The sequence below is a fragment of the Cyclopterus lumpus genome, chromosome 5, assembly GCF_009769545.1.
Source record: "Cyclopterus lumpus isolate fCycLum1 chromosome 5, fCycLum1.pri, whole genome shotgun sequence".
NCBI lineage: Eukaryota > Metazoa > Chordata > Actinopteri > Perciformes > Cyclopteridae > Cyclopterus > Cyclopterus lumpus.
The window spans coordinates 19,232,499-19,248,535 of NC_046970.1; the positions used below are offsets into that span (position 1 = coordinate 19,232,499).

The following is a 16,037-nucleotide window of genomic DNA, read 5'->3' on the forward strand; positions in this document are numbered from 1 at the left end:
CTGATTGGCAATTTAATGCTTCAGCATGTGGCTTAAATGGTTATATTTTAAATAATCAAATAATCAAACAGCATGTGTTCCTTTAGCTGTGACGATGATACTTTTAAAACATTTTTTAAAAAGGTCCCACCCTTACCAGCCTCACTTTTGGCCTTATCTTTTTCCTGAATGCATCAAATAAATAAAATAATATTAATATAAATGAGCCACAGATAAGATAATTAGAGATAATTTTAAACAGCAATATTGTTCTTTTATATTTACAGATAGGCGTTCCTCAAAAAATATATTTTTGACATGTCACATTATCCTGCTAAAGTTTTCATGGATGGGATTCCACAAACTGAATAAATACATATGTATTGTTTAATAGGACACTCTCAATTTCATACTTTTAATCAGAATTTTGAATTGAGTTTGTATTTAGCATATTATTTTCATTTAAAATGTATAATTTACATTTATGAATGATGATTTTCCAGTACTTGTTTTCTTAATTGTAATTATGCACTTAAACACCAAGGCAAATTCCTTATGAAAACCAACCTGTTTCTGATTCACAGAAAGGTCACATAATGCATAAATGCTTGTCCTTTGTTGTTGTGGTGAATATGTGTATTTCCACCATGCCAACCATCTTTGACAGTTAGGAAGCATGTGCACAAAGGTTCAGTGTTATCAAAGGTATACATGATACTATTCAGATGTTTACCAGATAGTGTGGTCTTAAGAAAGAAAAAAATGTGCTCCGAGTTAACAGAGTTTGAATGGTAGAAACTCCACAGGACAAGATTATCTTTATTAACTTGCTTCTATAAGATTTTAGTATTTACTTCTTTTACTCCTTCAGTTGTCTGTTGGGATTTATTAATGTTATGCATGGCAGCCCCTGTCATGAATGGGTGAATGAAAGATGTGTTAAAGCAACAGGTAGAAAGTCCTTTTACCATTTAGGAAGCCACAGCAGCATTTCATTGATGACCTTTATGTGCTATGCCCTGAGTTTCTCTCCTTTTCCTTTTGACGTAATTGTAGAAGGTGATGTTTTGTGTGTGTGTGTGTGTGTGTGTGTGTGTGTGTGTGTGTGTGTATGTGTGTGTGTGCGTGTGTGTGTGTGATCCATACAGTCTGTGGGTGTAGGATTTTGTATGCGCAGTGTTTGCATGTGAGCTTCAATGAGTTTCAGCTAATATCAACTTTAGTAAAATGTTGAAAGTTGGAAACAAAATATATTTAATAAGGAATTTAAAACCACAGTAAAATACAAACGCCATTGAATCCAGGCACTAATCACAGAGATAGCTTAATATACTAAGGCACAACTAATAATTTTTAAACGTTCTAAAACTTATTTGAAATAATAAAGACAATTAAAATGCTGTTTGTTTAGCTTATCCTTCACTTTTTAACCATCACCAATAATATATTTAAATGTGTGTTACTAAAATGTATATGATGGCATTTACTGTTTTTATACAATTTTTTTGAAATCTTATTTTATAGTTTTTCATCGTCATTGATGAATGCCTTTTTGTGTATAGGTTGATTATCACTTTGCTTCAAAGAGGGCGCCTCTCCCCTTCTGTACCTCTGCTTCATGACGCTCCGGGCAATCATGTGATCCGACCCTGCTCAGTTCCAGATGCATCAAGTGGCAGCAAGGAGGAAACAGGAAGTACTTTAATCTTAACTTCAAACTAAAAGCACAACTTTTCTTTTGCCTTGATGCGAAATGGTAAGAGTGACGGTTTTTTGATTGTTTGTGAATTTTCATTTATTTTTTAATTGAAGTATAAATGTTATTGATTGATGTACGTTACATTAAAAGTGTTTTAAAGTGACAGAGACTAAGAAAAAAAATCTAATAATATTAGTTAAACTACAGCTCTATGACCACATGCAGATAGTGCTACTGAGAAGCAAGCAACTCACAAAACCTGAGTCATAAGAGTTTGATTTGTGAGCATTGCAATTTTGTCAGTAAAGTATTTAATCTTTGTATCTATTTATACTTAGTTATTGTATTGTATTGTTAGGTTGCTGTAAGAAATGATGACGCGTTGTAATTCAACTTGAACGCTATTTCCTTTGGAGTATCGGTAGGAATACATATTTAAAGTAAAAATTTAAATAAAAATTTAAGAAATACTGTAATGAAACCCTCTGCAGATTGTTGAGGGGAAATGTCTTTTGGTGGAACAAACAACTCAGTCCTCTGAAACATTGAAAGGACCCCAAGCAGAAGTTTTGTACAATTTATTTTATAATCGAATCATTTTTTAAATATGAAATCTGAAATTGAAAAATTAAAAGCAACTGTTAAATGGCAGTGGAGTAAAATGTACATTCTTTAGGAGACATAAATGCATTTAATCACTTATCACCATTGCTTTAACTTACATAAATGATCTGTGTACTTCTTCCACCACTGTCAGCAGGCCCCTGAATAAATCCCACTGCAGTGTCTGCAAAAAAAGGTGATACTTCATCAACCATAACACTTGTGTAGTCTTAAGTGTTCATTTTAGTTTTTTTAAATCAAGCTCGATATTCCTTTCACAATATACGAGTTGGAATTTGGTATGTTTCATTCTAACAATAAGACATTCTGTATTCTGTATAAATGTTGTGATAAAGTTGTAGAGCCTTGCGTGGTCAGACAGACTGCAAGAGCTACTGCAGCCCGCAGCAAGTATCTGAGTTTCTCTGACTATGATGTGTTGGTTGTTCTTTGCAGCAGGCTCAAGACAAAAAGAGACTGTGCTTTTGCAATGATGGCTTCTCTCTCTCATTGGACTCCTTAATTTCAAATGTGTTGTTATTTTGTCTTTTTTTCAGCACAGTGTGACGTCTGTGACATATATACATTATTATCATTAATATTGTTAGTAGTAGTATTACCGTGGGCATGAAACGTCCACGGGGGCTTTATTTTGAAAGTTCCAACCGGATGTTAAAATTATCGTCACTCGAAGCTTGACCACAGTTCTTCGTTCCCAGGGTTCTGTGAGAGCCGTTTGCCCCACCCCACCTCTTCAGCGCTATCTATCTCAATGTACAATTCTCAGAGAAAAAAGGGGGTACAAATAATTCAGAGTAACACCGCAAAGAAACGATTCTCACTTCCCCGACCGGTGCACCGGAGCAGACGCGGCCTCTCGGCGGTACAAACTAAATACATGTCTCGCCGTTGGACCACTGATTGAAAACACCGCGGTATGTTCACGTACCATGCACATGTAACCGTAATCTACCACACGGATTCAAAGGGAATACGACAAGCTCAAAAGACTTGACAGCGGGCTGTACCTGCGCCAAACGGGCAAATAACGGAGGATTTTTCTACCAGTGTCGCCTGGATACCGCGTTCTATTCAAGGACCTCCAAAAAGCCCCCCAAAAAACTGCCGCTGCTCGCGCGGACAAGCTTTCCGATGTGAGGAGAAAATACAAATTAACGTGACAGTGAGCAAAAGGACGGAGAAGGGGCCTTTTTCTTTGGGGTCTGGTCAAACCCTCCGGAAAAAAAAAGCAAGCACCAGCATCTGTTGAACGGGAGAGGAAATAATTTGGACATCGGCTAAAAACAGGATATTATTAATAAGGTTGCTAACATCAACGACTACAACTCCCCTCCTGCCCCCACCCCCCAAAAAACACACACACACGGTGTATAATGTGACGGGTTTGAAAGACGGTGGTGATCGAGAAAGAAGCCCCGGTGAAAGTCTGATGATTCACATGCCATCATTTTAAGAGGAAATATTTATCCTAATTTTTCTTTTGTTTTTGTTTTTGTTCACACCCGCCCTGTGATGTGGTTTGGCTAGTTGGATTGCAAACGCCACCTAAAAAGAATAACGTGACATTTATATTTAAAGAGGGGGGGCGGGGGGGGGGGGAGAAATAGGGTTGTAAGTGGAATTAAATGGCAGTGTGAGATATCTGCCGAAGATGGGCTCCGGAGGAGACATTTGTTAAGGAAATTAAACATAACGTGAACAAGAAAATATACATATACAAACCCAGCGTTTAAAGTGAAAATACAGTGAAAGAAACGGAGACACCGGCTTTCATTCATGTACATTGCAAGGCTGGAAATGTCACGTCCACTCCCTCATATCAATGTTGATGACTTCATTGCAGATTTACAGTGAAAAACACATTAATCAAGCGTCTGAGAGGGCGGCATCGTTGCTCTGCTTCTTCATTTTTTTTTTTTTTTTTTTCGTTGAGTGATCTCTTGTTGATAAATTGGCAGTAAATAGCCACATCCATCCATATTGTGCCAAAACCTGGTGGAGGCTACTACCCGCCGTCTTACTACCTAGCAGGTTTTCATCTGGCAACATAAATGTCACCCATTTTGAGCCAGGTGTTCCTCTGCTGAGCCAGTCGAGGAATTTAGGATTGATTGACTTTTCTTCTGATCAACAACCTCCCTCCTTTCCTCCCCCCCAACACCTACCTACCTACCTTCCCATCCTGCCTCCCCCTGAACCTATCACTGGGTTTTTGGGAAGATGGGCTGTCTTGGCAATAGTAAGACCGAAGACCAACGAAATGAGGAGAAGGCACAGAGGGAAGCCAACAAAAAGATAGAGAAGCAGCTCCAAAAGGACAAACAGATTTACCGGGCGACTCACCGGCTACTACTACTAGGTAGGTTTCTGTACAATTCACCATTAATATGTGTGTGTGTGTGTGTTCAATTAGGACCCATTTTGTGCTGAATAGTTGCGCCCTGCAAAAATACCAGTGCATTTTTTTAAAAGCCTCTAGATACAAATGTAATAGCTACTGTTTCAGATGTTAATAAACACATTAAAAAAAACAGGCTCTAGCATAAATATATGATGCAATGACATGATGTCACTACACCATCAGGTTTGACAGTGTCTTGACACAGGACAGTTGATAAACAGGCCTGTCTGCTGCATTCACGGGTCATACGGAGCGTGATTACAAAACATGTGAAAGAAGGTGGACAGACAGAGGGACAGCGTTTGTGTGAAGGCAGCATGCAGAGGCTGGGAGGCCACACCAACGGGTGTTCCGCAAAACGTGTGTGTGTGTGTGTGTGTGTGTGTGTGTGTGTATACACCTTGGCCTATACGCTCCATGTTTGATCCTATGTTTCAGATGATAAACTCACTTTTGCGTTATTGTCTTCACACCAGTTACTCTGGAAATGTGTTTTCTAATCAATAATTGAAAAAAAACCTCTTACTATTTATAATTGGATAACTGGATTTATCCTCCAGGCCTCCAGGTCATGATACAGTCCGAACCTCAAGGCCAAGGCTAGTATCCTGCCAAGCTTCTCGCAGTGGGAAGCGCAAATTGAGATTAATATTAGGATTACTAGCTCCCCTCGAAAGACTGTCCTGCTCATACTGATTTGAAATAAATCCTAGATGTGTACACTTACGCTCTACATTGCAGGCTTGTAGCTTAGCTCCATGTGTCCAGGTAAGGAGATGTCCTAGCCTGGCTTCTGGCGTTCTAATGTTTTTTTTTTTTATCATGCTAGATTTATGGCTAATGACATTTTCTTGATTCTTAAAAGTATTTATCAGGGCTCAATTACATCTCACTTCTGCTAAAAAAAAAACAAAAAAACATTATGACAGTATTCTAAGCTTTGCTCTCGTCTAACAGTGAGACAGATTCGTCCTGTCCTCATCCCTGATGCCGAGAGCCCCTTTCACATCTGGAAGAAATCCTCAAATAACTTACTTCAGAAAAAAGTAACAACACAACAATGTAGTAAAAGTCCTCCACTCAAACTTTTATCTAAACTAAGTATTATCAGTAAAATGCACCGAATGTATTAAAAGTGTTAATGCTATGGAAGGTATATCATATCACATTGTGAGATTGTTAGCACTGATGCAACAATGTGTAAGTAGCATTTTAATGTTGTAGCTGGTCGAGGTAGTTTTATTTTCGATGAATTTTTGGGACTTTTCTCTTGTCTTTGCTACTTTCTAAATTAATTGCTAGTTTGACCTTTTCAGACATCCAACAGTCAGTTTCGAAGATAAATCTCTTTTTGGTTGATCTGCAAAATGTATAGACATATGAAGCAAGGGGCCCCAACTACACACTGTTTATTTGGGGGGGTCAAATGCTATAAATATTGGGACTACTGTTTTTTCTTCAGCAATGTGTTGTGTTTATAATCTTATCATTTAAAATCGTAATCTAAAGAGTAACTACTTGTATACTAAAACACCCAAATGCCTAAATATTCACAAATCCAGTATTCAACGAGACAAGCTTTGAACCATCACCCACTAGTTTCATGGATCCTATTCTGGATGCTTTAGTCTTTGCCCTTTTTTAAAGGAGCTTTGTTCAACTCTTAATGAACACTTGTGTTTCTGTCCTCTTTCTGCTTTCAGGCGCCGGTGAATCCGGAAAAAGCACGATAGTCAAACAGATGCGAATACTGCACGTTAATGGCTTCAACGCAGAGTGAGTGTTGGCTACCCTCCATGTTTTGTTCTGTATTTCTGTTAACCACACACACCTTCAGCACATTTCATCACTGAACCACCACGGACAGTTCTGCAGGTTTTATTTACAGAATGTAGGTGAGAAACTGATAATTAGGAGGGATTGAGTGACGCTTACAAGATCCGATATGAATATATTTGTTGACCAAATACCTTGATATTGTGGTTTTGTGATGTTTTTTGGAGGACAACTGGTGCTTTTTTACAAGATATCACATGCGAGGACTGACCTTTAGTAATATTAGTGGCATGCAGGTCTGCTTCAGTCGGCTATAACCGGGAAATTAGTTGGTTAGTTTGTAACTTTATTGTCAACACAGGGGTGATTGTCAAAACACGACAGTGAAGACAAACAACAGGACAAACAACAGGAAAGAGCATGGCTTTTTAAAGGCATGACTACTGTTATAAACCGTTGGATTAAAAAAAAAGTTTTTCTCACCGCATATTAAATGTCTCTGGGGTTTTGTATTGTTTGTCAAGAAACACAAGACTTTTTGTAAAGTTGTGTTGAGCTTTTTGTTCCACTATTTTGGGAGATTTCATAGACTACATAATTAATGAATCAATCGAGAGAATAATCAGCAGATTGTTGGGAAATAACTCTTTAATAATGATCCCATCGTCGACAATATTGTATCCCAATCCTTATATATGATATCCTCAACACTTAACTTATCCTTAACAACAAATTCATACGGCCAGGTCTAATACTAACCATAGTACTAACCACGTATTAAAAAAACCTCATCGTTCGTGTAGCTTAAAAATGATAATGTAGCTTCCCTTTTCAATCTTCTTCCTCTTACTTCGTAAACGTGATATTGATATTTCTTTCTTGTTTTGGATGTTTTGGAGTACATATAAAGTTTGCGTGACACGAGAATAATGCTTTTATCGGTTTTGAGTGTTCGTGGAAACTTTGCCCTGGGTATTTTAAAGCCAAATTGACGCAATAGAAACAATAGTGCCATTTTTCTCTCATCAGTTTCCTAGAAAGAGTTTTTTGGGGAAGGAGCATCATCATGTGCTTATTTTTTGGGTCATGTCGAACAGTTGCTCCACACAGACCCAGACGCTCTGGTGTCCACTGTCAAATCCTCAGTCGGCTGTCAGTCCCCAGTCCCGTTTTGCTCCGCGGGGGGATGGCGGCTCTCTTTGGGCCCGGAAGGTTTCACCCTGCTGGGTTTCCCCTCTGGGTGCTGGGCGGTCAGCACCAGTCAGGTGCTGGGAGGATGAGGTGGATGAGGGTGAGAGGAGCAGCGGTTTCTTTCCTGTTTTATAATCTTGTTGAGGTCCTCGTGGAGGAATGTCTCTTATTCGTCGATGTGAATGAAATAAAGGAACGAAGAGCCGAGGCAAGCTCTCTGAAGCCACTCTTCAAAATTCAAACTTAATTCAGATCACTCAGATTAATTATGTTTCTTTTGCCATTTTGTGAAGTCATTTAAAATTAAAAGTGGGATCACTGGTTCCTTTGACTTTGAGAACGCTTTGCAGTGGAGTCAGAACTAATCAACACAAAGAAAACTTCATCCCGGTTGCTAGAGACCAGAGAATCAAGGTTTTTTGTTGTCTAAGAGCATCTCTTCTTTATTAATAATTAATTAAGAATTATTTTCATTATTGATAAATCTGCTAATCATTTTCTCAATAAATCTTTTGGTTTGTACAATGTAAAAAAAATTATGGTGACCTCCTCCGACGTCTTGTTTTGTCCGACCAGCAGTTCAAATCCCAACATCTTTTTTCAGTTTTCGATCATAAAGAGTGAAACAATTCAGAAGATATTCACATTTGAGAAGCTGGAATCAGTGAGTTTTTGATGATTCAATCAATTGTTCATCAACATTGTTGCCATTGCCATTACATTTTTTATCAGTCTACTTATTGATTTAATAAAAAATAATTGTATAATACCTTAACACTGCAGCATTATCAGTTCAACAAGTGTTTCCTTTATCTTACAATCATGTCAGTGTGTCTGTCATCATTTATTCTACTCACTTTTAGTGTTAGTTACCATGTTACGGAACCTCTCTCTTGTATCCGGCAATAACGGCTAAAGCAGAGTAAGATATGAACGTCATGTGTCACAATCCCATACAATAATATCTGACGGGAAATGAAGCAATGGTTTGGTTTTAAGGGTGGTATTAAAATTGTGATCCAATTTTCTGTCCTGATAATGGGAGTGAATTGTCATTCAGTTTCACGTTCTCTTTGTTTTTCTGTTTGGGAAGGGAGGTTATTTTGTATTGTTTTGCCTGAACCAATCACAAGCTGTGCTGCAGTTAAGAGAATAAATAATTAAGTTTAAGAGTTGTTTTTTGTGTAAGTTGGGTCAATGCAATGAAGTGAGTGAATGTCCGTAACATTTTGGTCATCGTGATTATTGATAGTTCCTCTAAAGTTTTCCTATATAGTTCCTCTAAAAACATCTTCTGAGAGCACCAAACATCCTCCCACCAGATTGATATTGAGGTATCGGGTTATAAATATCATGCCAGTATCACCCAGTGATAATAATAGATAATTCAAACTGCTCACTAACAAACAGAATTGTCCCGTGATAATATGAATACAATCTCAAGGCTGACGGTAAATCCTTCGCCAGGGTTCAGTTTGGATTACAGCAGCGTGCAGGGGGATGCAGCGACGGTTTCTTTTTCCCCAGTCACTTAAAACGGAACACATTCATCCATGCTTTTAATTTGAAATCAACCTGAGTAATGCAGGCTGCTGTAATGTCGGCAAAATATACTGCACAGTGCACTTAAACGTAACATGCATGGGTTTAGCTCTGCTCAGTGTTGCTCTGGTATACTGGGATATTCTGCCTTGGGTCACCCAGAAGAAATCCCACCATGCAGGGACCTGATTTGTTTAAGCAGCTCTAAGGTTGTTTACTTTTGGGGGATTTTAGTACCAAATCTCACTTTCAATTTTGAAGCTTGCCCTTTGTCTGGTTTCTGAAAAGACATGTGTGACGTGAGACCTTTACTTCTGATATCGCCTCAGATTGCATAAACTTAAGAACCACGCTGTGTGTGTTTGCCTTTACAACATCAAGGTCAGTTAGTTAATATTGGATTTAGGAAAACACCTTAAATGTAAAGTAAATAAAAGGTACTGAGTTACTTACTTAGTTCTGCTGTTAGAATCAGCAAGTACACACCAGTCAGCAGTTGCACTTGGTCATCAGAATAAAGGTATCAGTGCAACTGGAGGAGCAAATTTACTGATGTCTGATATAATTCACCTCCAGGCTGACAAAGACAAGTTTATTTTACACAGCAAATTCCTACCAAAAGCTATTGGCACTCCAACAGAAGAAACAACACATTATTGACCTTATTTTGGAATAATCAAGCTGTTTTTGCCATGTAGTTTATCCATGTTTTGTTTTCCAGCTGATCATTTTTCCAGCTTGTTTAGGATTTCTTTCTATGGAGATGAAACGTTGGAAATAATCTGATTTTTATTAACATTGAAGTGGTGGATGATATTCACCGTTAACCTTCCTGGTAAGGTGGTAATTCTGTATTCTTGTAAATTATGCTTTTCTGTACAAAATAATAACCCTTTTTTGTTCTTCACAGGGAGAAACAACAGAAGATTCACGATATTAAAAACAACATTAAAGAAGCTATAGAGGTAAGAAATTGATCTTTGACCCTTTTTCAATGATTTGTAGCACTTTTCCTAGATTTTCAAATAGTTTGGGGCTTGATAAGGAAGTGATAAAAAGGTTCAAACCTGGCGTCTTCAAAGTCATGGTAGATTATTTTATCTTAACCTAACAACATTTCTGAATGTTTTTAAACTATTGAGTAATGAACTTCCGGCAATGCTTAACCTTCAAAATGAACATGTAGCACATTGAAATTAAGCTCTTTATGTTTTATGAAATGTGTTCCTTCCATCCAGACGATTGTGGCTGCCATGACTACGCTCACACCGCAATGCCGGATAGCCTGTCCTGCAAACCAATGCCGCATCGATTATGTCCTCAATCAAGTAATCCAGAAGGATTTTGAGTTTCCTTCGGTAAGTTGCACTTTACCTCCTCGGGATCTATTGACTCTCTGACTTCTGCACTGTTTTTCTTTTTACCAATAACCTCTTTCCAACGTCATCTGATGTTGTATCATCTCATTGCCAGAGGCAGTATTTGGAAAAAAAATTGGTATGGTACCTCACATGGCAGTCGTTCTAAATCCACCTGGTGTGTTGGCGCTGTGATTCAGCAATTAGCAGGTGTGCTTCCGCTTGGGAGGCTGGAAATTGAATGAGCCTCTCACCTGAGAGATCCGCACAGCCGATTAACACTAATTGTGTGTAATAACCCTAAATGTGTGTAGAGGGACCTGTCCTCCAGAAACACAGAGGCTCAGAGGGATTCCCCCCGAGCTACAGGAAAAAAAAAAAAAAAGAGACAAAATTGCCAAACCAATTTTTCTAAAATTGTTTGATTGAGCAGAAACAATCAGTCAAATAATTTGTTGATTGACGGCAAAAATAATCTGGTACCATAGTGATTGATTATCATCATTTAAATCATTTCTAGCAGATTGCTCAAAATAATTTGAAGCCTTGTTGCTTTTCTCAGTTTTATATATATATTATATATTTATTTTATTCCAGACTCATGAGTCCATAAAGCAACAAATACAACAACAATATATAAAATACAATACAATACAGGGACATAGGTACTGCAGTTAAAAAGTCACTTGTGGTTTAAAAACATACAAACACTTGTTCCAATGTTTCCAGAAACGGGAAAAATACCTTGTGTGTTGGCTTAGTTAAGACTTTTATAATTACATTTTCTGAGTCATTTAATCTACATTTAAATTTGTGTATAAAATTCCTCAACACAGCATGGAAAGTGGGAACATTACGAGACTTTCCCCCACCATACATCCTGTCTTACACTCTTTTAACTCTTTAGAAAGGTCGTCCATATATAGATTAAAAAGAGCAGGTGACAGTATTCCACCTTGTCGGACCCCATTGGTCACTAGGAAGGGTGCAGATACACTCTTACCCCATCTAGCTCGCATGGTTTGACGTGAATACCAAAAGTGCAAAATTCTAATCAAATACGGAGGGACCCCTCGCTCTTGCAATTTGATAAACAATTTGGAATGATTAATTCGATCAAAAGCTTTAGATGCATCTAGGAAACACATAAATATTGTGGTGTTATGTCTCCTGTACTTACTAACAACTTCTTTCAGTGCATATTTACATAAGTCTGTGCTATGTTTACTTTTAAAACCAAATTGATTATCAGTGGTTGTGTTGTAATCTTGAAGCCTATCTAAGAGGATTCGTTCTAATACTTTAGAAATTATACTGGCCAGAGCAATTGGTCGGTAATTTTCAATGCTGGATATTTTGACGGTTTTATTTATGATTACTGGCACTAACAGAACAGTGAGCATCGAGTCAGGAAGTACTTAACAATCCAGAGAAACACAGAGCGAGTAACACTGACATTCTGTTGCTAGCATGCCTCAGATGTTCTGCTCTTATTTGTTCAATGCTAATTTTTCAACACACCAGCATCATTGGGAACATCACCAATATTAAATGTGTCACTCTTAACACTGTTGAAAATATCCCTATAATGTTTACTCCACAGATCTGCAATACTGTCTGAACCAATAGCCGCATCAATATTGGATGGCAGTGGCATCTTAATGTTTTTTCCAGAATTCATAGACATTATTCTGTTGAAACTTTTTGGCCATGGAGTTTGCCCTCATGGCCTGTTCATTTCTTTTAATGAAGCGCACAGCGTATTTAAATCTAGCATTTGCTTGTTTCTTGTGTTCACACTCTGGACCATGCCTTGCTTTTCCTGATAAAACCCAGTTACTAAAAGCTTCTTTAGCTTCTATATGGAGTTCAGATACATATTCATTCCATCTTGGTCTAATATTATGTTGTTTAGCCCTTTTTTTGCAAAATGATTTACTAACATTATTTAGACAATTCACAATGTTATCATACATTACACATATATCACTATTGTGGTTTTGGTTCTTACAGTTAATTTTGCCACACAGAATTGCATCAAATAGTATGTCAATATTTGAGGCTCTTATCAGTTTGTGAAATGTAACGCATCATCTTCTGTGAGCTTTGACCAATCTACTTTAAAGTGTTGTTCATGGTTATCATCATCATTACTGGTCAACTCAGGTAGACTCTCAACATGTAATCTCATAGAGACACGTATGTGATCTGTTGTAGCCAGCTCATACAAGATTGCGTCATGAGCATCAGCTGTACATATACAGTGATCCAGCCAAGATGTTGTATGCCATGCTTCACTGGTATATGTGTAGCTATTTACTGGCAACAGCACTTTGCTGGAAAGAACCAACTTGCTATTAGGTGTTGACCAAACAGGGAGTTATTATCTGAAATATCAGCGTTCATATCCCCCACAATAAATATATTTCTATACGCACTGTCTTTGACAAAAGAATTTATAAAAGCGAGCCTATGAAGGTGTTCATCCTCGTTTTGTTTACTTTCATAAGGGGTGGAAACATTTAAAATTACAAAAACAGTCTTATTATGTACAACTTTAATTGCTATGCACCAGTCCACCTCTAGCCTAATCACACTGATCAGTGATTCATATTTTTTATGCCACAGAATGGCGACCCCACCAGGTATTCTGCCACGCACTATTCCCTTGCTTAGATCTGTTGTGGATTCCCCTGCCCCATGAAAGTATGTATTGACAGAATTGAGTTTATCCAGGTCTTGTTTGGCTAAAAAAGTCTCTTGTAAACACAAGATATCAGCACTCTCCATTAGGGTGCCAATAACAATGCGTCGCGCTTTGTCCCCGGCGGACTGTCCAAGGCGCAAGCCACGCGAATTATAGGACACAACTCTAATACTCATGTTTCACAATCATATCTGCATGGCAGCAGACATCCCAACCTCAAGCATGTTCCTTGCAACCACAGGTGTTTTTACCTCCAGTGACCCCGCAGCCGCAGCCTTGCTGGCTTCATAGAAACGCCGTACAAAAGTCCCTTCAGGCCAAAGCTGTGGCTCATACATTTCTTCTACCTCATTACACTCGGCGCTAATTTTGAAAGAGCTAAACCGACTTGAAGCAGTGTCTATCTTTCGACAGGTTACATCACGGGAGAGTTTTTCTTTTAGATAACTTGCCAGTGCCTCGGAGTCCAAATCGGGCGAGAATTTTGTAGCGAATACACTCACCAGTTTTGTCTTTATAGTTTGTATGTTTCCCCCAGCACTAGTTCCAACAATACCGGTAGTATTTCTTGGAGGAACTAGACGGGCTCTTGGCTGTATTTCAGTGGCATGTTTCAGGCGGCGACCCTCTCTTACTACTCGGCTCCACACAGGTGACATTGCCGCATCGTTTTTCCGCTCCGCATTCCAGGTTCCCTCTGCTGCGCTGGCTTCCAGGGCCGAGGACCCAGGCGCCGGCGCTACACTCTGCATACTCCGGCTTGGTGCCTCCTCATTATCCCTGGGGGAATGGACGCAACCCCTCTGCTTAGATCAGGTTGCTCCATGCACCTGAGCTACACCTTCCATACCCCGACTCGTGTCCTCCTCGTTAACCCGGCGAATCGGCGCATCCCTTCCGCTCAACACAGGCTGTTCAACCCTGCATATGCGTCGGTTTAAATCCGCCGTTATGGTACGGAGATCCTCGCAGACATTTGTCTGTAAACACATGGCATGTTTCATGGAGGACATGTCTGTGCTTAGACGCTCAATTTTCCCAAGCAGGCAAGAAACGTCAAGGGAGTTGAAAGTCACAAGCGGAAATTCGTCAATGTAATGAGACACAAAACGAGGGATATTCTCGCCCGCCTCATTAAGTAGTTTCAAACAACTCTTTACGTTATTTACATCTTTTTGTGCCCCCTTATGTGCTACAAAGCGTTGACTGGAGCTTGGGCAGAGTTCAAAAAGTACTTTCTTTGAACTCTCAATCCAATCCGACCCAAAGTGGTTCACAACTAATAAAATAATGTCGTCATGACTCAGAGTTTTCATTTTTATGACGAGGAAGTTTAAAAGTTCATCTTCCACAATAATTTTGCCATCAATCTACTCGATCTACTCGGAGCAGCCGCATTTCCACCAGCTCTCTCCGCCATCTTGCATGTATATATCAGTCACATGCTTATATTTTGGGGTTTTGGACTGCTGGCCAATAATGTCATATTCGGCTTTTGGAAATTGTGATGAATTAATAATGAAAATGTATATCTAGTTTAATGCCAAAATTAAAATGTTGTCATTTTTGCTATATTTCAGTATTTAAATAAATATACATAACTAGCAGTCCAAATCCTAAGAAATCTAACCAATTTAAAATTCTAATCCAGTTTAAATGTAAAAAAAGAAAGAAATACAGTGTCTTATTTACTGGTAAATGTGTTGAAAATCATGCAAAGTACATTTAGATTATTTAATTTGATATGATGGTACAAAGGAAGCGCATATGTTGCTTTAAGTAATACAACTTTGAAGCTAGTAAGTAAATAGTTATTTGTTAAATTGCATTTGAACTGTTTTCTAATATGGAAAGTTTGCATACACAAGAAGAAGAACGCCGTCTCTTCACTGTTTTTTCCGGCACGAGAGCCTCAGTGTTCAAACTGGTCGTTTCCTCAGTGCAGATTTGTTGTTAGCAGCAGTGAGTGTATTTGTGTGTAAGCAAAAGGAAGTCTCCTGACATCGTCTCTGTTACTTCGTGGTACATTTATAATGTGGGTCTATCTCAAGCTGACCCTTCCCTCGAGCTGTGAGTCAGTCACTAGACTTCAACTGAAGAGGGGAAAAACAAGTACTCGATCTGATACGGAGGTTCTCATGTGTGGGCTGTGGAAGGGTTAAAACAGCGTTACAGCTGTTATTTTGAATGTTGAATTCAGCACGGTGATAGCTGGTTTCCTAAGGTGACGTTTAAGGAAGCGTCTGTTCCCAGAAGCAAAAGGTTTGTCTTTCAGCCCGTTGAAGTGAATAGGTGGTGGTTGTTCAGGAAAGAGAATATATTAGAAAACTATGTAATGGGCTCAGCCTCTCCTCCATCTCCTCTACCCGCCTCCTCCTCCTCCTCAGCCCGCTCCCCCTCGCCTGGCCTTAGGGCCTACTGGAAACCAGTTGGACTGGTTGACTCTGCCTTCAGCAGGGGAGGAAGAGCGGGAGGGAAAATAAACACAAGGCCTGGATTGAATCTCCAATGTCTTGATTTACTTTTGAGCCTAGTTTCTAATCAGTAATACCTTTTAGTTATTATAGAAAAATTTCCTCAACATTTTTTTAGTTATTTATAATGAAATGGATCACGCCTTGATAAAGAAATGGGACCAGGGTTATTTGCTTAGACCAATTGCTGCCATGCCCACCTCTCCTGAGCGTCCTTGCTCTTAGTGCAGTCAAGTTATTTAAGTTAATTTAATTCACTGTAAATACTTCAAAATCACAAATGTAC

General features: G+C 38.8%; 1 protein-coding gene across 1 annotated transcript in view; it reads left to right on the plus strand.

Moving 5' to 3' along the window:
* Positions 1–2,987: 2,987 nt before the first annotated feature.
* The window catches only part of LOC117731150 (guanine nucleotide-binding protein G(s) subunit alpha-like), a 29,163-nt gene continuing 16,113 nt past the window's right edge, over positions 2,988–16,037 (plus strand). Inside the window, exons 1-4 of the mRNA XM_034533312.1 lie at positions 2,988–4,661; positions 6,407–6,479; positions 10,123–10,177; positions 10,451–10,570. Coding sequence (XP_034389203.1) covers positions 4,523–4,661; positions 6,407–6,479; positions 10,123–10,177; positions 10,451–10,570 — 387 coding nt within the window. The 5' untranslated portion in view covers positions 2,988–4,522. The remainder of the gene's footprint in view (positions 4,662–6,406; positions 6,480–10,122; positions 10,178–10,450; positions 10,571–16,037) is intronic.